General features: G+C 41.0%; 2 protein-coding genes and 1 long non-coding RNA gene across 8 annotated transcripts in view; all 3 read left to right on the top strand.

The window, feature by feature from the left end:
* The window catches only part of LOC117947463 (cAMP-specific 3',5'-cyclic phosphodiesterase), a 35897-nt gene extending 28935 nt beyond the window's left edge, over positions 1 to 6962 (top strand). For 4 of the 5 annotated variants that reach the window (XM_034876418.1, XM_034876417.1, XM_034876416.1 and 1 more), the window contains 2 exons: positions 1516 to 1650; positions 5355 to 6962. In XM_034876418.1, coding sequence (XP_034732309.1) covers positions 1516 to 1650; positions 5355 to 5855 — 636 coding nt within the window. In that variant the 3' untranslated portion in view covers positions 5856 to 6962. The remainder of the gene's footprint in view (positions 1 to 1515; positions 1651 to 5354) is intronic. The other variant, XM_034876419.1, reaches the window with a different exon arrangement.
* Positions 1 to 20484, top strand: part of LOC117947508 — a 1113976-nt gene that overhangs the window by 564501 nt on the left and 528991 nt on the right. The window lies entirely within an intron of this gene.
* The window catches only part of si:rp71-79p20.2 (zinc finger protein 704), a 31814-nt gene continuing 21111 nt past the window's right edge, over positions 9782 to 20484 (top strand). The window contains exons 1-2 of one of the 2 annotated variants that reach the window (XM_034876439.1): positions 9782 to 10245; positions 11603 to 11838. In XM_034876439.1, coding sequence (XP_034732330.1) covers positions 9994 to 10245; positions 11603 to 11838 — 488 coding nt within the window. In that variant the 5' untranslated portion in view covers positions 9782 to 9993. The remainder of the gene's footprint in view (positions 10246 to 11602; positions 11839 to 20484) is intronic. The other variant, XM_034876441.1, reaches the window with a different exon arrangement.

Here is a 20484-nt window from a genome sequence, read left to right on the forward strand (position 1 = left end):
TGTGTGTGTGTGTGTGTGTGTGTGTGTGTGTGTGTGTGTGTGTGTGTGTGTGTGTGTGTGTGTGTGTGTGTTCCTGTTTAATCTATCAGCAAGTCTATCTAGAAACAGCTAACAGGTAGCCAGCAGCCAGTGTGGGAATAAATAATGTTGACATATTGAAGCCATTTACTGTGCCCCGACTTCTTTTACTCATTCTTACTGCACAGAAGGAGCATGTAAAAGTTTAATCATCTTTGGTTGTATGTGCACATACCACTACATGCTTTCTAATTGCTTTCTAATTGGTTTTGATCAACAGCAGTGGTAGGGAAGTTTTTTTTGTTTTTGTACTGTTTATTATAAAGTCCATTTTGTGTTAAATAGACAGTTTTGTTTTGCTATTTATAAAAGGATCACATATACTTACTACAAAGCAGACAGAACATGCAAATACAATACGAAGCACTTTGTCAATTGAACATTCAGTATTTGTGAAATGTAGCAATTTAAGTTGAGTTTTAGTAATTCTCAATTTAAGGAACGTTGCTACAATTACCTCTACCAGTAGAGTTGAATTGGGGTTATGCTTTTGTTGCGATGTTTTTCTGTTAGTGGATCAGTCTGTACGTCTGTCATCACGACGATATCTTTGACTGAAAAGATTTGCATAATACCTGGTGCAAACGTTGGTCACAGATCAAGAAGGAACTGATTCTGATGAACTGACTATTGTGGAAAATTCAACTGAGCAGACATTCTGTGACATTTGCATAGTACAATCCATCAAGTTATTAGTTTGTTTTTTTAAAAGAAACAGACTGTTACAGACATTTTGAAAGGAAACTCTAAATAGCAAAAGTAACATAAAGCTGTGGCAACAAAGCAAATGTAATAAGATGTCAGTTGCCTTTGATAGGAGGTGGGAAATGGTCTCAGAGAGGCTGCCAGCTGAGGGGTCATTACCAATGCCCACTCCTTTTTTGACCACAGTGCCTGATTCATTTGTTTGAATCTTCACAGGAAAGCTCCCCTTGGAGAGCAAAAACCCCCATTAAAAAAACAAAATAATTTAATATGGGTGGATATTGTAAAAATAGAGACAGTGAATATTTTAAAAAAGCTCTAGAAGAGACACTTTTATGACCATAAACTTGTTTGGTCAATAATTTTGATCACAGCACTGCTGACCATATTTAATAAGGCAGTCCATATTATTAATCCAACAGTGCAAGTATCATCCCTCCTTGAAAACATGACCTCTGATCTTCAAAACAAATGTACTCTTTTTCACACGCACACACACACACACACACACAAACACACACACAAACAAATCCACAAGTCACTCTGACTTTTGCAGCATGGTCACTGTGTACCTATTGAAAAAGCCACACACAGTCAGGTACAACAAATCTCTCCCTATGTGTAAACAGGTTTTCACCATTCCTATTTAATTGTGTGAATTACTTTTGCACATAAGACTTCCAGATCATAATTGCAATACTTACCTGCTTCTCAATTGATTTGGTTTACCAGGAGGCAGTGTTCATGGGTAACGGTGAGCAGTACATCTGGAAGCCTCCAGAGGAAGATGACATCATCACTTTGCACCCACCTCCACTCCGTGCAGAGAGCATACAAGGACACCCATCGCCCCCAACTGCAAAGGAGGTAATTGTGTGTGTGTGTGTGTGTGTGTGTCTGTGTGTCTGTTTGTGTCTGTACAGTGTCTACAGGCAGACAGATATACAGACAGGTCTCTGATTTGTGACGGCTGTGTTTACTGACGGGGCCGACCATTTGATGGGCATGGCGTCATCACTGCCCTGTGACCTGCCTGTCATACAAGGTTTCTGCTTACAGCCAGATGTTTTGTTTCAGCCGACCCATCCCCCTGCCTGAACCCTAACCACAAATCTCCCAACCCCCCCACTCATCAATCTGGCTCCATCGCACAACTCAACAGACGGATCAGACATCAGTATCACCTGCTAACAATTAATTATCACATTACACTTTACATTTATAGAGACATTTGTTAAAGGTAAGCTATCTTGCTTCATCAGCCTACGTAGGCAGAACGTATCAGCCCAGATTGGGATGTGGGATGGGGGGACCTGCACTCGCCAATCATGTCCCATACCCCACCACTTTTCCACTCTCAGTCCCCCTTTCGCCGCTCTCAGCTGGATATAGTAAAACATCCTGAGAGTTACAAGCATTCAAGGAACTTTAGACATGCAGGGTCGGAGGTGTGACCCTGAAATAGATCACTGTCTATTATTAGTCTGTGTTTGACTAAGCTTCCTCAGCTCAGGGAAGTTGGATTCCCATGTCAATAACTTTGTTGGTATAGTTATGACTTAAAGGAGAATTCCGATCGATTTCAACACATAGCTCTGTTGTTTGTAAATTTGGAGTGCTGTCAGTAGCAAGAAAAATGAAAACAATCGGTGTTGCCGACACCGTGTTATCCTAATGCTAGCGTTAGATTTCAACAGGCTTAAACGGGGCAAGTTGTAAACGTGTTTTTACATGTTCAAAATGTCATTACAAGTGCCTATCCATGTGGAGTGATTCCTTCTGAGGGAACACAGCAAATCTGACTGCAGTGTATGTGACAGAAAGGCATAAAAGTTGTGTATATCCATACCTCTTGTTTATTTCCTGTTTTCCTCTGAAGTCCACACTATTTGATTGTAAAACTCATACAAGCCAATATTCCAAAAAGTGTTTTTTCCACAAAAAAATGATTTGCCGTTACTTCCTTAGTAATGACTATGTAGAAACAGGCTGTGACCTGACACCACAGTGGAGCCAGGAGAGCAGAGCAGCTGCAGCAGGTCAAAAGTTCAAGAGCCCACTCTTGATTTGTTGCTTAGTTACCTATGCACATGCTCAAAAGCTCTTGAACTCTTGTAGCTACGTAGTAAAATTGAATGGAATTCTCCTTTTAAGCATGGGATTTAATACATCAGAGATTTAATGTAATGTTTACATAATCTAATAGAAAACCATCTAGATGACAAAAGATGAATGGATAGTTTAATGTATCCTGAAAGGTGTGTAAGGGTTAAGGAAAACTGACGTTTTAATCTGTCGCTAAATTTCTTGTTCAAGCCAGTGTTGAGCCAATGAGTTTGGATCCTGTATGTGGAGATTAAGGGGTTAAGTCCCTGCTGTTTGGCTCATGAGTTAAACTCCTCCTCTGCAAATCAGAGGAGTACACAAAGCAGCTGGCCTTGACTGCATTCTGTAATGCCTCTATCTCTCTTCCAATTTTCTCTTCTTCCTTTTAAACATTCTTTCTTTTTTTTCTTCTCATTCGCAAACTGTCTCACTCCCTTATTTGCTGTGTTTTTCCCATTTGTGAGTTTGTTGTTGCCCTAGCATGCCCATATACTTCTGTATCCTCTGGAGTTTGTCAGTTGCAGCCGTCAAAGGTGTTGAGTTTTCACTCCCACTTAAATCTCCTCCTCTCTTCTGGCGCTCTCTCCTTCTGCTCCACTCTGTTTGTGGCTATTAGGAGGCGCTGCCTTCCCCAACCAATCACGTTGCACAAAGCCCGTCTTACCAGTTGAATATTGGTTGCTAACAGACCGTTTGGAAACGTGTGCCATATTTGCTATTCATAAAGATGATGACACACAGATGCATCTGTTATGCATACTGTTTTCTTTCCATGGCTAATCAGTGTATGCTGAAATTAAATGTGACTTGGTGAGCAGAGAGCTAAAGCAGTATTAGAAGAGACAGAACAGAAATGAGCACAGGCAGAGGGGAGGAGAAAAGAAAACACACAATGCACAGGCTTCCTCAACAGCTGCAGCCCAGTTTTGAAATCCCCATCATCTTGTGACTTCCTTCCTCTGCTGCACAGAGCAGCAAATTCTGTGTGCACTAATGCACACACACAAACTTGCACATACACACACACACACACACACTGCACATTGTGTGCACACACTTGTAGCTTATGCCAGGGTCTTTGTTTATCCAAAAAGGTCACATAAGAGATATGTGGGGGCAGGGTATATGTGAGTAGGAGAGAGAGAGAGAGAGACAGAGAGAGAGAGAGAAAGAGAGAGAGATATTCACAAATAAAGCCATAGTGGTTTGCACTTGAATTATATTTCCCCAGTTTATATAATATATTTATTATAATTTCATATAAATATAATATTATTTTCTGTTATGTAAGACATGTAATGTAAAGGCACCGTGAAAGTGAGAGCAAGGTGAGCACGCACAGAAAGTATTGGCCACTGTCTCTATGCTCTCAGGTTTCAGTTTTTGGTAGTGGAACAAAAACAAGGCTAATCTGTGAGTTTGTGTGTGTTTGTGTGTGTGTGTGTGCGTGTGCGTGTGCGTGTGCGTGTGCCTGTGCCTGTGCGTTTGTGTGTGTGAGTGAGAGAGTTTGCATAGCCAGTGTTTCTCAGGGCCACTCGAGCAGAGCTTCTGGTCTGGGTGAACATAGAAGGTAAACATTACCATGCCCCACAATCCTCTCTGTTCTTGTGCTCCCCTTGTGGAATTTTGACACAGAAATGCAAGAGGTCACCGCTCTGGTTTATTCCAATTTCCCACAAGGCGTCACACATGCCTTTTAGTTGTAAGTCCTCAATATTAAAACATACATACAGTATATGCACAGACATACAGTAAACAGACCTGCATATATTGTAAAGTATGTGCATGCATTTACAGACACATGCATGACATGTACATAGGCCTCATTCCAAGCAAACAATATGTGAGCAAAATCCCACTAGCTAGTTAGCTTTCGTCCAGATCTTTTGGACCATACCTTGATGTTGTGTTGCCAAAGTAGTTATGATGAAATTTTAACAGATCCATCCACCCTGAAGCTAACTTTGTCACTCCACCTAGACCTCAACCGACAGATAACACGGTTTACTCTGTCTTATCATACCAAGTCAAAATAGGTCAGATTACAGCAGAGAACAAGCTCCGTCCACACATGCACAAACACCCTTACAATCCATGCTTTCACACACACAAACACACACACACACACACACACACACACAGCAAAAAAGCAGCATTTTATGTTTACTCTCATGTTCACGTATTGTACCTTTAATGTCTGACATATATGTGGACAGAAATAACACATAAATATAGGAAGACTGCACTGACTCAGCGATGTTGGGACCAGTGACTGTAAAAAGAAGAGACTTTAAGGTGGGAAACAGGATTCAGGGACTGTTCGTATCCCAGCACAGTACAGCATGTGTGAGGCTGTGTATCAGTTGTGGTTGGCTGTAAATAACCAGTATAGTCACCTTCTGTTTTAGGAGCTGCCAGCCAAAGACTGACAACATACTCTGCTCTCTTATTGTGTGTGTTGTCAGATTGCAGACACCTACTCCATTGTGTGTAAAACCCAGAAGAAGAAACCTCCCATGGAAAACAACGGATCAAAGACCCTCCCACGCTCCTTTGGTGGAGGTTCCCGGGGCAGAGGCCGAGGAGTTCAGGTCCAAGCACGTTCCCAGGAGGAGCCCGGCTATGAGCCGATAGGAGACCGGTCCTGGCCCACATGTGCAATGACCGAGTCTGACCCTGCGTACGCTACAATCGACACCCACCGGAAACGGGAGCAAGCGGCAACCAATAACAGCACAGCTGGGGGTTCTGCCACTCTGAAGAGAAAGAAGCAGACACCGCAGCAGCCTGCAGCACCATCGGCACCTCAGAGCTCAGGACCCACCGCCCTGCCTACTAGAGGACTGCCTGGTGGAGAAAACTTCTATGAGACCATCAGTGATGTGAAACAAGGGGGCAACAGCTCCAGCACCACTACCATCTTTACCTTCAATGATGGGATGGAGATGTACGTCACTGGCCTGTAGCTGGCTGACAGGCGGAAAGGGCCCAGAACCCACTGGTACAGAGTCATGAAAGGGACCCTCCTGTTCACCGGCCAACAGGTTGCTGTACATACAGTAGATACAAGGCCCTCTCGAGACAAACAACATGAGGATCCATTTTGTGATGACATCAGGTATAAACAGGGTCTTAATCCAGGTTCAGACTTCCCTTGATTGGTCTGTACTTCAGAACCAGCCTAAGCCTAGTCCAGCCCCAATATGGACCAAATATGTTTTAACAAAAAAAGAAAGAAAAGAAAACTAGAATATATGTCTTCAACCTACTGTGTCAGTGACCATACTCAACTGTTTGTGCATCATTTTCCATAATATTTTATTTTTATATGAACACTGTACTTTTGAAAGAGTATGTGGTGTAACTCACATCCTGAGAAGAACACACTTTAATATACATTTAAAAAAAAGATTTGCATGCATTGTGCAAACACACACATGAGAATAGACAGAAGTAGCAAGGTATATTGTATGTATATTGGGAGTATGAGGCACACTGTTAGCTGTCTCACACACACACACACACACACACACAAACACACTTATGGGAGACTTATGTAATATAAGCAGATGGATGTCACAGAGATTTGCAGTGCTTAGCTCTCCCTCAGCAAACATCTGAAACCGGTTCTCTGTGTGGCCTGTTGCCTGGCAGACAGCATTGTGGTGCTTTGTTCAAACATAGGCCTAACTTTTATAGACCTGCTTAAACACAGAGTTAGGTGAAGGCTATAGTCCCCATTTTACAAATTACTATCATCAATGTGCCCTAAATGTATTAGCAGTTTTCTATCAACGTACAGCCCTCATAACTATAAAAAAAGTGAGTTTTGCCTAATAATGTAACTTTCAATCCACGCTCCACTTTGAAAAACATCCGTAGCCTGAGGCAACAGAGGCAAACCCCCCCTACACAGATACACACATACTTGGCAGAGCCACGCGGGGTAAAGCGATCAGGTCAAGGTCAGTTTAGTGGGTTGTGCAAGAATTCCCCAGCTTAATATGGGTGAGACATTTCACAATGCAAAACCTTAACTGTATTACTGGGAAAAATGAGAGAAGAATATTTTTTTGAATAAGGAAAAAAAAGAGTGTCCAAAATATTAAAGGATGTTTTATCCTGTGTTGTTAATATTTCAGGTCCTTTGGGCACTGTAAACATCGGATTTAATGACTATTAGAATATTGCACTGCACAGCTGCAAGGGTGTTTGGCTTAATTGTGCATTAACATGCTGTAAAGGGTGTTTCTAAGTACAGTTCTGATTTGCTCTGTAGTCGTAAGACAAAGCCAGAGCTCCCCATAGCTCAACAGACTCAGGTCTGGTGGTTGAAATAGCAACAGAGGGCTTAGACTCCAAGGAAAATAAAGAGCTGGGCATAAAGATTACCAGCAAGTGTGCTTTGGCAGGTTGCCCATCACCCTCTACCCACCTTCGTCTCCAGCCTCTTCTTCTCTTTTGTTTTAAACAATGTCTTTCCCATGTAGCTTTGGGGAACTGAGAAAAAAACTAACATTAAAGGCTTAATAAATGTACATAAAGATAAGAGGTGAAAAGGGATACAAACTGCTCACAGAAATGAGGGAAGCATTAAAATGATCTCACTGTGAGACAACCATGCAAAGAAAAAACGGGTTTAGAAAGGTTAGTAACATAAATTTATAAATGCTACTATGTCAGAAAGTATGTAAAAAAACGACTGCACTCTGTATTTAATGCACTGTTTATTTTTTCTTAACTACTTATAATACCATTGGTTGAATAGCTCATGCCACTGCCATGAAAACAGTACGTTTATGTTGTTGGTGCAAATTTTTTCCTGCTTGATCAAAAAAAGTGCATGCTTTGATATATGGAGATGAAAACAAATATTGTGGTACTTAATTGATCTCTTGTTTGTTATTTTGTTGCCATGTGATGCCAAGCAGCTTTCAGTTTTTTCTTTCCAAAGCAGCAACGTAAAGGAGGAGGAGGGTAGAGAAGTAGAAAGATAGAGAGAAGCCATTGGGAGTTTAGAGGGTTGTTTATCCTCTGCTCTGGGGGAGCAAGGAAGAGCGATAGAGGTTTGAAGGGAAAAGAGAGTATGAAAGAGAACAGAGTATAAACCTGGATGAGGATCACTGCAAATCAACAGATCCAAAAGGACCATCCCACTTATGACACACAAGCACACACACATATACTGCAACATTAAGCAGTATAAGGGTGTTTCCAGGTTAGTGGATGAGGCACATTTGCGTCTAATTGGTCGGCCCTTGCATATGCTCCCTCCCCCAGCTGTCACTGACCTCTCTTTTCTCTGATTCACCTCTCTTCCTTGGTGTGCAGCGGAGGGGCCTTTGATGTCCAGTTCTGAGGAACTCAGGGGGTGATATTTCTTTTTTTTTGTATACTTTATTAAGCCCGCGAGGGAAAATCATATGATATATGATATGATATGAGAGAGAGAGGGAGGGGGGGGCAGAGGCAGCCTGATATCAACAGTGCACCAACGGCTCATCTACTGTCTGATATGAGAAATGGCTAACAGCTGGGTTGCTTAACAAGCTCTGTTGCAGCTTCCCTTAGACAATGGCTGGAAATCGCTATCACACTTAATTCTTTTTCTCTGCCTGTCACTTTATGTCTCACATTTTCTTTATCCAGAGAAAAAGCACTGATCCAATATATTTTGTTGGACACTGTTCAAACAGTATACACTGATTGAGACAGATGTTCATTGCACAAACAAATACAGTATGATGATGTAAATGTGTAAAATACTCTGTTGCTGTTCTGATGTTGTTCCAATGTAACATACAGTACACAGTATATTTGTTGAAAAAAAAAAAGATGGTTATCACAGACACATTGTACTTTGTGGATGCAAAATGTTTCATGCTTTCCATGCAGATGCAGATGCTGTTTGTCTTCAGATATAATTATGGGCCAATACTGCTGTGACAGCTGTAGCCAATGTTGTATGTTCTTAAAGCACAGGGTTTAGTTTAAAAAAAAATAATGAATATAATAAAATATAGTGTGACAGTGCAGATATGCAAAAGATTGTAATGTTTTATATTAACCTTCATAAAAATATTAAAGTGAGTTTTTACTTTTCTAATAAAGTGGCACATTATAACGTGCGTTTGTTTCTTGCCTGTTGTCATATTGCTTTGTACAGGATATCAAAATAGACAGCAGTGTCAGTTTCCACGGCTCTGTAGCAGACTAGCTTGCCATGAGTGCAGCTTGCAATAAAATGTGTTGTGTAAAATTAGGTAATAAACTAGAATTTGCTTGGCTTTGCAGATATTTTAGAAATGATTAGAGAAAGGCATTCAGGTGTATCCATCAACCCAAACAAAAAACAAATGTTATTAATGACAGTTAATTGAACATTTAAGCATTACCTTTGTGAAGCTTCTAATGCAATTGCCCCAACAAATGCAATGCAGTCCAAAAGGGTCTCTCTTATCAGTCAAACGAAGGGGTTTATAACTTTTGGGGGAGGAAAGAATCTGACCTAGATGTTAATTTAATCGATAATAACCCGTTAGCAAAGTACGGTTCATGCGAATAAACAGGATCCGGTAAAGCACCATTTGATAAGCAAAGAAACGTATATGCGCAGTTTGCTTCTGAGGCCTGCAGGCTGTTTTCCTACTCCCTCGCTTGCCTGGCTCGCAGACCCGGCTCTTGACAGACACCGGCCGGTAAACTGAACGTCACGCCCCTTCCCCACTTCGACCCACATTTGGATTAGAAAAAAAAGATTGACATGGTCAAACTAGCCAATCAGAAGCCACCTTGCAGTGGACGCGTGCCAAAGTGTAATGTTTATGTACGCCGGCGACCAATAGGAGCGAATTAGAGGGGGCGTGGCATTCTTTTGGAGAAAAGAGGCAAAACAATCTTTTATTCTCCTGACCCGGGCGGCTTTTTGGATATCCTTGGTAGTGGTGTTGGCAACTTTACATGTAGACTAGAATAGAAGTTAAGACAGACAGTTAGTTACCGACTCGCGACAATCCTGATAAATGTATCTTACTCTAGCAATTTGCACTAAAACCTATAGAAAGCTGGTTTTCTTTCTTTAGTCTCCACTCGCCCAGTCTGAATATGGATTCTAGATATATTTTGGAGCAACCGTCGGTTGGGACAAGCGTCGCTGGTGCGGATTTTAACTGCCGCTCCGTGCTCCGCAACAACCGGGTGGAGAAAAACGGCCCCATGCCGGTGTACACAAACGGGCCCGTCTTTTACAAATTTGTAATGGGCGGCGGCTCAGTATCGGAGGTTAAAGGACAGCGAACCTCTGCAAAAGGGAACGGACTTTCTCCGGGTGATCGAATATTGTACGACGTTGAAAAAGTAAGTGCCGTTTATTCGTGTTAAGTGTTTATGCACGAATCAACTATCAAACATATAACGTTAACGTTAGTCATTTCGCTGTATAATGATAAGTTTGACAGCGTGCACCGCTCTCACAAGCCGTTATCGCATTTCAGTGTTTGAAATATGCGAGTAAAGCTCACACGAGACTGCTAGCTAAGTAACTTTGGCTTGCTAGCTTAATTGTGTTGTTGTGTGTACCGCGTTAAAAACTCTTATTAAAGTGTAAGTAATTTCACCAACAGCTGTCAACGCTCGTTCGTGAGTAATAACATCGTATCGAAAACCGCCTTAAATGGCGGCTTATTCTGTGTGCAAAGTTTACAGAAAAGTGGGGCAGGGACTTCTGACTACTAGCCATACCTCCATAACTGTAGGGTGGCGCTACAGCGACTCAGCGAGGGCTTCCTGGCTCAGCGGCTCGTCACTCACTACCGAACTAGTATGGTAGTAGAAATTTGATATGTTTCGGGTTTTTCCACGCAGCAGTGTTTTGTTTTGTTTACATTGTGTTTAACTTGAATTGCATGTATGCTTTTTTTGCATTGCAATTGTAGCCAATGTGTGTTTCTCCTTGCAGGGTCAGTAATGTAATCATATGGGTTACTGATTGACCCTGCAACATCAAACATGCAAAGGTGGCGAATTGCTACACCTGCTTTTGATATGGATCAGATAGCAGCTTATTAAATACTTTTAGTGAATTGCCGCCTGTTTGTTTTAAAGTGGCAGTTGGGTAATGACACTGGCTTTAACTTAGCTTTGTCAAAGTTTTTGTGAATTAAGGTTGTAATAAATGAATACTTTTTATGGCTGTAAAGATGAGTTGATTGGTAATGATTTGATACTTTTCGTTGTCAGATGTGACAGTCAATTTAAAATCTTTAGCTTTTGGTCTGTTGGTTGTAAACAAAACAAACAAGCTGAAGAAATCAATGCCATTTTCCCCAACATATCAGTTTACATTATTTTGACTCATCAGTTAGCGATTATATATCAAATACTCGGCAGAATAATAGATAATGAAAATAACATTCAATATAATATTTTTTTTATGATCATGTTTTTTTTATTTAATGGGTTGACATCTAGCAGTGAGTATGCAGATTGTAACCAACTGAATACCGCTTCTCTCACCCTTGAGTGTAATAGAAACTTTGGTGGCCTTCAGTTAATGGAAATAAGTGAGAGGCCCCTTCTAGAGCAAGTGCTTGGTTTGTCCATTCTGGGCTACTGTAGAACATGGCGCTGTAACATGCCAGGATCCGTAGGCTAGACATGCTAATAATTGGCTTTATCGTGATAGATTGACTTAAATGTATTACACATTTTCTAGACTGGCCTGGGGGACCAAAAAGACACTAGTTCTTCTGGAATCTTGAAGAGGGCCAGCCCTACTCACTGTCCAGGCATAAACGGGCAGTTCCCAGGCAGCTTCATGCACTTGGACATCAGGAATCCAGGAAAACATGCCGAGCTGCCCAACAACTTCAGGGCGGCACAAGGGCGGATCGTACCACTGACAGAGAGGCAACCTCTCCCTTCCTCCCACATCCCCGTCCCCAGAAACAGGTATGGAGAGGCTGATAAGATCTACAACCATGAGCCCCTGTTGTATCTTCAATTTTGGTTTTATTCATAGACCTAGAATTGTGTGCATGTCTATTGTTTGTCTATTCAGCGCAGTCCAGTAGTTAATTTAGCCCCGAAATTGTGGTAAGGTATTTTTTTATCAACATAGGACATTTTCTCCAACTCCAAACCTACGTTCCTTGACAGAGTCTGGACTAGAAGTGGAATTCAGCCTCTGGCTACAACTTTACAGTGGTTTGGGCATGAATAGAGTGGGGGCGTACTGGTCAACTGACCACATGTTTGGTCTTCCATCCAGAATAGTTTCGAAATATGCCCTGTGAGAGCCAGAGCAGGAGATGAGGGCTAGGATTGGCCAATCACTTGACAAAAGAAGAATGGAGAGAAATAATAAGATGATTACAGTGTGTTGGAGTTTTTTTATTGATAAATAAGCTTACTGCATTCATGAATCTTTTTTTTACTTGTCAATGGTACTTGACTGCTTCTAAGCCCAATACTGTTCCTGTTGACCCTTTTTTGACATGCCAGGCAGTGTGATTTACTGACTGTGTGTCAGGCAGGAAGCTTTGTTGTGTGTGAGTGTGTTTTGTTTGATGTTTGATAAGCAGTGAAATTTTGCCTCTATTGTTTGGAACATTTTTATACACAGATACATGCGCTTTTGTGCTCAGGATATTTTTTGCTCTTTCTTAGGCAACCTAACATGCATTGCACATACTGACTGTTTCACGCGGAAAAAGCAGAAAATGCATCCAGGGACAAGCCTAGTGCACTGATTAGTGATTATGTAACAGTAATGAAGACGGGAGAGACTGTAGGCGGTGCCTACATATCGTTTCCTTACACTGCTATTGGTTACTGTCTTTGTCAAGACACTGTCTCTCAGTCAGATGACGCTTGCACATTAACAGAATGCCTGGTGGCGGTACAGTAAAGTCTAAAAACCCAGCAGTGCTTCATTAAATCTGCCTAGAAATGGGATGACTATTTTGGATTTACAAATGTTAGGATATTGCCATTTTAAACAGATGGATTTTTAAAAAGATTAGAGTTCATCAACAAAACAGATTTTAACTGCTGAGAGTGTGCTTGATTTTAGGTGTAGTTTGTCGGGGTTCAGGGTTTAAACGCCACACTTCTTTCCATCCTTCTGTCATTATCACATGAACTTCCTGTGGCGTTGGTCATGTATGACATGTCTCTACGGAGTATGCAAGACTGAGCATGCTGTTAAACCAGAGTGAAGTTTCACCTACTTCTTTGTGAGTGCATGTTAGAGTGTGTATGCCCAGTACAGACAACAAGGCTGCTATTCTCACCTCTCAATCCGGGCCTTAACCAGATTTGAAAGCTCTCTTTTCCACAGCATGTTGATGGCTATCACAGCATAAAAACACTAAGTTGACACCACGGAGCCGCTGAAAGACGTTGCATAACAATATACAACTGTGTAGCCAGGCCTTTTTGTTGACCTTTCTAAGATTAACTCCAAGTCTTACCCTGCTCAAATTGACTTTTGTTTTGCAGTTGGTGACAAGAGGCTCTCCTTTCTAACTATCATTCACATTTGGGTTACCATTTTAGTATTCAGTGTATTTGGTGACTTTATTATGATTGCTTGCTTTTTCTTAAGGTCATCCCAGCTGTATCTGTTATCCGGTTATATGCACATGTGGTATAGTATCTGTCACAAATATATAAGAGCGGTTTAAAAATGGACTTTAGTAAACTGTCATTTGTTGGGAACGAGTTCACCAAGTCACATGGTTGCACTACACACACACACACACAATCACACACACACACACACACACACTTTTGGACTGCAGTGCGAGTCACCTATTTTGAAGTAGCAGAATGGCTACAGTTGCGTGGTTTTGTTTGACATCGGATCACAGTATGTTTGTGCACATCTGTGTACGTGGGTTTTGACCCATTGTGCATTTGTTGCACTCGGGTCCCTGCTCTGGGTAATGTCAACAAAACATTCATTTTCCTTTTCTCCCTACCAGCTTAGGTAATACCACCATTGTGTTACAGGATTACATATGTTTAAAGAGTCTTTAGCTGTCGAGCTGTTACTCACCTCTGCGTTTTACATCAACCCCTGGATCAGTAACATATTGTTTCTCACATACAACACAGTGCTTTCACACCTTGTCTTGTCAGTTTGCAAATGCAGCAAAGTAGGTCACTATCCTTTAGACAAGCCTGGGCAAATACCTTGCATGAAGATACATTCACTTGCTAATAAGTGCATATTCATTGAAACACATTGAAAGCTACACTGTATATTTAAACACTTATAGTATCTTGTCAACCTCTCCTCTACACGTCTCTCTCTCTCTCTCCCTCTTTTCCCTGTCCTGTCCTGTCTCTCTTTCACCCATACCCTAAAGCAGAGCTCGTTCTACCTGTCAATACTCATCAGCGTGGGATCCAGCGCACTGATAACGGAACAAAGACCAGCTTGAATTAACAAAAAAAAAGAGTTGTGACGAAATGAAGAGGGGAGGGGACACTTTGTTTTGATGTGAAAAGCTTTTCTTTCTAATCTGTCCTTGGTCAGGTACACTGTAACCACAGAGGGGTAACATGAATAGACTGCTCCAGACTGCTGACATGGTATCTTGAGTGGAGCGGCCTGTCTCTTCTCTGGTGTTTGCTTTCTTTCTTATTTCCATACAAAACATATTTTCCTAGAATATGTTTAGCAGTATCATCATTATTTACAAAATTCCTTCTGAATTTGATGCTGAATTAGATGTTATCAGCCTTCCTTGTTTTGTTTTTTCCCTACCCGTCCACACCACAAGAGGTTAAAGCTCTTGCGCTGACACGGGCAGGGGGGGAAAGGTCATTCTCTATGAATGGAGTCATGTGAGAGGAGAAGGTCAGATCAGGACGTGAGCAGGCACCTGGCATGTCTTCTCGGTCCGTCAGGATCTGGGTCATGTGCTGCATAGACAATTTATAACTGCAGAAGATTGTAGCAGACAGTTCTAACATCTAACACTGCAGCTTAACTGTTACCTGACTTAGAGGTATAAGGAGGAATGAGGCTCTAATAACAAAGAAAGAACATGTTTTTAGTTCATCTTTGTTTTCAGGGATTCGCTCTGCAACTGGCTCTGAATCATTCATTCTTTAACACTAATGTGGGCCTCTGGATGAAGCTTTGGCTAGTGGGGGAAATATTTGCTGTGTTTGTGCGTCTACCATGCACATTTAAGACATTAATCATCTGCTGTTATGCATTGAACACGGTGAAAAGAGGAAAAATATATTTCATAAGTAAGGAGGAGAATAAGAGGCATGAAGGAATGTTGTTCTGCATCCAGGCTGCTCTGTTTCAAAAGTAATCTTATTCAGACAAAGTTAGTAGTATGCTGCCATTACATGTTACGTTATAAAGCCTCTCATACTTTTTCATTTCTAATAGTGTAGGTTGTATACTATACATCTGTTCTCCAGTAGGATGCCTTCGGGACAGGGAGAAAAATAAAAACTCTTGTCAAGAGGGAAGGAAACTCTTGTTGGCTCTGGCACTGCTGCAGTAAAATGCTCGCTGTCTCACCCACACTAATAGTCACTTACATAAGGCCTCCTGTTCTGCCTCAGTAGCATTTAGAGATGCCACAATCAACTTTCTTTCCTCTCTTTTCAGTCAATCTTTCTGTCCTTCTACATCACTCCTCATACCAACTTGCAGCTGCTTCATTGCTCTCCTATCTGTCCACCAGCCACCATTATATAACCTCCCACTACAGTTCTTGATCTTAAATGCACCTACAATCACTTCCTTGATATCCTTCCCTCTGTGTTTGAATCATTGACCTGGTCATAAAATACATAAAAAGTTAATTACAGTGACGTCAGAGTTTATTTTGCTGGTGTTCTTTATCTTAGTTATGACGTTGATAAGTTTTTTCAGTTTAAACATTGATACAATAGTATGTACATTCCATATAAAACGACAAATGCTGTACGGTTACAAGGTTTTTGATGCCTTTTAAAATATCCTGCCTCCCCATTTTCTACGTGTTTTATCTGTTCCATACATCTTATTTTCCCTTTCTCTTGGCATTTTGCCCTCTGAACTTTTGTCTGAGGAATGGCCGGCTATAGCTAATGCTACTACTACTCAAATCCAGAAGAAATGAAGCCCTCTGAACAATAACGAGACTCTCTGCCAGGAAAGATTATACCATACTCTTATAGAAATACAATGTCAATCATAATCTGTCTGTCATGTATTTGTCTTTTGTTTTTATCTCTCTTTTTTCCTTAAACATACATCTTTAGCATGAATGTGACATTGTTTTAATTTCTACAACTTTTCAGTGACCATATACTCATCGCTGGAATGTTCATAATGATATTTCATAATAATTATATTGGTAATGAACTCGTAGATCTGGAGACATTACTCAAGCCAATGGTTGATTTTAGGTGAGAAATAATTCCTTACTGCAAACTACATCAAAACACCAGACTGGATTAGATTAAATAATTACACATTTAAACTCTAGATTATAACGGTAAAACTTGTTTTTCTCACTGTAAGAGATCATAAGGCACAATACAGTAGGAAAATCTTCTGAATGTAACTGCGTCACGCTTCAGTTAATTTACAAATGGCTTCCAAAACCAGATCCTTGGTGGCTGAGAGTCTGGAGCATAAGTTTTCAAAATTTTGTAAGCCTGTTGTTTCATGGGTTTTGTGTTCTCCTGCTCTCAATCACTACACTAATAAATATCCTCACACAAACACACACACACACACACACACATACACATATCTTGTGCAACTCTATCATAAGTCATCACAGTCTGCTGATGTGAGGCAGTGAAATTAAGTCCTGAGTGCAAACCGAGAGAAGTCTGAGAACAGTTTGTAGTGCACAGAGCTTGATGGCCTACACATATTCCATGTTTTTTAATTAGTGCTCAACATGTAGTTGAATATGCTTTCTCTTCTCTGGTAAGAAACATAGTTTTCTTTCTCTGTTAGAAAATATTGTTGTCTCATCTAGGCTGCATCTAGAACGTGGGATGTGAGCTGTCTGTGAGCTCACTTGTAATTTGTAAATAAAGGATTATCAACATACTACTAGTTTAGTTGTAGACAAGGGCTGTGCTGAACTTCTTGATTTTATGTTGACACAGTTAAGTAGTGTGAGCAATGACTTTTTAAAATGCCTGGGCCTTCAATGGATTGGGAATAAAAATCTCAAAGCACTAGCAACTTTATTCAAATACATTTCAAAGATTTATCTTAAAATTTACAATTGTAAACAGCATATGACACCCAGACTGCTAGAACCAGTGGGCCCAGTTCCTCATAAGCTCCTACAAACCCCCTACTCTCTGTGTGTGTTCCCGAATGTGTGTGTTAGACGTGCACGTGCTTAACAATAGAGCTGTGTTGGCTGGGATAATGACTTATCCCCGTGCCCCGTAACGACTGGAGCTGGAGGGCAGACAATCAATCAAGCAGCTCTACAAGTCAACCGATGTGTGTTATCTTCTTTTTTACCATCCTATTTTTCCTTTTTCTTGCTCACCTACACACTATACAGTACACACACACTTTCATTCTGTACTATAGTGAGGTAGTCAGGTTTACGTTTAACACAGATCTGCTAATGACACTGTCCTCTCACCTCCTGGATATTGCATCATGCTTCAAAGTATTTGCTATGCTCTGCTGAGTCAGCCAGCTATATTTACACATGTGTACGTGACACAAAGTCACACCCACAATTACATACTCTAGGTGACTCCCCGTGTTGCTTGCTGTGATCTGTGGTCTCCTCCCTGTAGCTATGTATGTTTTGATTTTTCACTTAGCCAAACCTCACTAGTCCAGTTGTTTTCCATCTATTCATGAAATAAGTGAAAATTCAAACAGTCTGAAATTAAAACCTGAAAAACTGCGCTGTTTTGCTTTTCCACCTTGTAAAGACCTTTTCTTTTTGCACTGCTTTCCTAAAGAACAGATCAACAAATAGAACAAATGCATTTTACACCCATATAAGTAAGTATCCATTTTTTATATGATAATGAAAGTGTAATTAGAATTGGCGTAGTTTAATTTATTTTGGTTTTAAATTGGTCTATTAAAAAGATATTTAAAAGTCCTCGACCTAGTGTGTATGATTGTGAAATAGTGTTTTTAGGTGTTTAAGGCCAGAGAGGTTTTTTTCAGCAGTCTCTTTAAACAGGAGCAGACACACACCCCTTGGACTCCGACCGCTGCCAAGTATGTAGAGACATCCGGCCTTGGGAGAGGTAGAAAGTATCCCCGCTTAATCTTAGTGGTGGTGGCTAACAGCATGCCACTGCACAAAGCATTGAGTGTATGAGGCTGTCAAATCAGGTGCAGAGCAGAGCCCTGATCCCTGCCCAAATAACCCCAAAAGGTCTTGTAGCTGTTCCAGGCCTTGGAAACTGGTGATTCTCACTCTTCTTTGATCAGCTGCATTTCCACCCACACTTGTTTTTTATCCAAAGATTTAAATGTTATTGTTTTGGCATCGGTGTAGTCTCTTCGAACTGTCAAAATTCATGAGGTTTTTCTTGTGATGTATGTGGAGGGCAAGGCTGATTTCAATGTCTTATCTTAACAGCATTTTGTTTTTCCTCACTCTTGTTTGATTTGCCGCAATCCGGTTTGCAGCAAGAGTCAACATCATGGTCTCCATATATACACTGCTGGCGTTTACACTGTGTTTTGTTCACAGAGAGAGTGAGAGAGAGAGAGAGAGAGAGACATTTGCGTTCATGTCATTTCATCACGTTATGCCCTGCCTGCTGTCAATTCGTCATACATTTGAAGTGCTCTAGAGATTTAATCATCACATGTCATTTTATTTGTAGTCTTATTTTGAGCTGCGGCCCCTTCATCTTAGGTTTAACACTGTAGAATTGTTTTTTGCTGTTTTATTTTTCAATAAAGGTATCCATTAAAAGATCTATTCACATATGGCAATGTATGTTGTACAATTGCAGGAATGAAAAAACAGATGTTTGTAATAGTATAACAAACTCCAAAAAAATTAAACTCCTTAATCTGTCAGATTAAGACAAAAGGAGGATAAAGTAAGGGCATCTTGTACCTGTAAGAGTCTAGGCGGAGCAGGAAGTGTTTTATTTTTATATTCATTTTATAGGCAGGCTGAGCAGCTGTGTCTGTCTCTGGTTTCATGTCAGCTAGTCTATCCTTCGCGTTCCACTTCTGGGATTGCTCCGGTGCTGCAGGATATTCCGCTCCATGCATGTGTTTTCCGTTTCCTTCCGCTTACTTTGTGTTGGAATCTGAAATTCAGTGGATTTATGAGGACTATTGTTGACTGCTCCTCAGATCTCTCCTCGGTAAATTGAGACAGCTAGCTAGACTAGCTGTCCAATCTGAGTTTTGTCTCGCACAACGATTTTGCAGCGGCTCTGTGCAGAGTTTAGCACCGCCAATGAGGATTGGGATTGGTTTAAAGAAATGCCATTTAACCAGAAAACGTTTTCCTCCCATCCCCGAATGCTATGTGGAGTAGCCAGACTCCTTTGGAGGAGGGTGTGTGTGTGTGTGTGTGTGTGTGTGTGTGTGTGTGTGTGTGAATGTGAATGTGAATGTGGTGTACTGGTATGTTGGTATTTCTGAAGCTGGATCTGTTATAAGCCCCCGAAGCCTTAATGCCATGCTCCTGTCTACCGTCCAAACAATATTATCCAACCTTTAAACCTGCTTAACTTCTTTAGCTGCCCTAATGAGCTACTTTCTATCTGCTGATGTTTAATGTAATAAAGATAAAAGACGAATGTATTTAGTGAGGTTACTACATTATCCAGCAATTTATTGCATAACATTCAGACACACAGTTATTGTGTTATTACTCAGTCATCATGCGCATGATTGAATTTGCCCAGTTGCCATGGAGCTGTTGATGTTTAAACTTTCATGCCACAAATCTTGCCAATGTGTTGTGCCATTATTAAAACACATACCTTTTGCATTTATATAAGACTCCTAAGTCAGCAGCTCAACATTTTGCTTTAGCTGTGCGTGCGTGCGTCTGTGTGTGTGTAAATCTGAGGGTAAAGAGACTCTAAGAGACCTGACTGCCTGACAGAAAAACACTTCAGTCACACACACTATGACTCTCCCTTGGCAAGGGGCTGCTAGCTGAGTCTGGCAAGCTCTCCCATCTGTCTGTTTGTCTGTTTAGGAGAAAGAGTCGGCTATAATCCGACCATTGCCTGGGTTTGGCCTTGTTTTGAAAAGGGAGAGAACACATTTTCATCCCGTTTTGGGAAACTTTGCCATCGTATTTCAACATGGTTGTTAACAGTAAAAAAAAAAAAAGTGATTCAGAGTTTAACATCCTCTCAGATGTGTCATAGAGGAGCAGACCTATGGCTTTCCACAGCTGTCTGTAGATAGAAGCTCATCTTTCATCATCATTATCTCTCTTGTGTTTTCATAATGTGCTCACACTGCCTCCATTTTTTGTATTAACTATCTCAAGGGCCATTTTGCTTTCCTTTTTGTATTCCCAATTGTGTCACAGCCTCCCCCTGTAGGATGTTAAAACACTGATAATTTGGAAACAGGCACAGGGCCAG

This window comes from Etheostoma cragini, chromosome 7 (assembly GCF_013103735.1).
Source record: "Etheostoma cragini isolate CJK2018 chromosome 7, CSU_Ecrag_1.0, whole genome shotgun sequence".
NCBI classification, from domain to species: Eukaryota; Metazoa; Chordata; class Actinopteri; order Perciformes; family Percidae; genus Etheostoma; species Etheostoma cragini.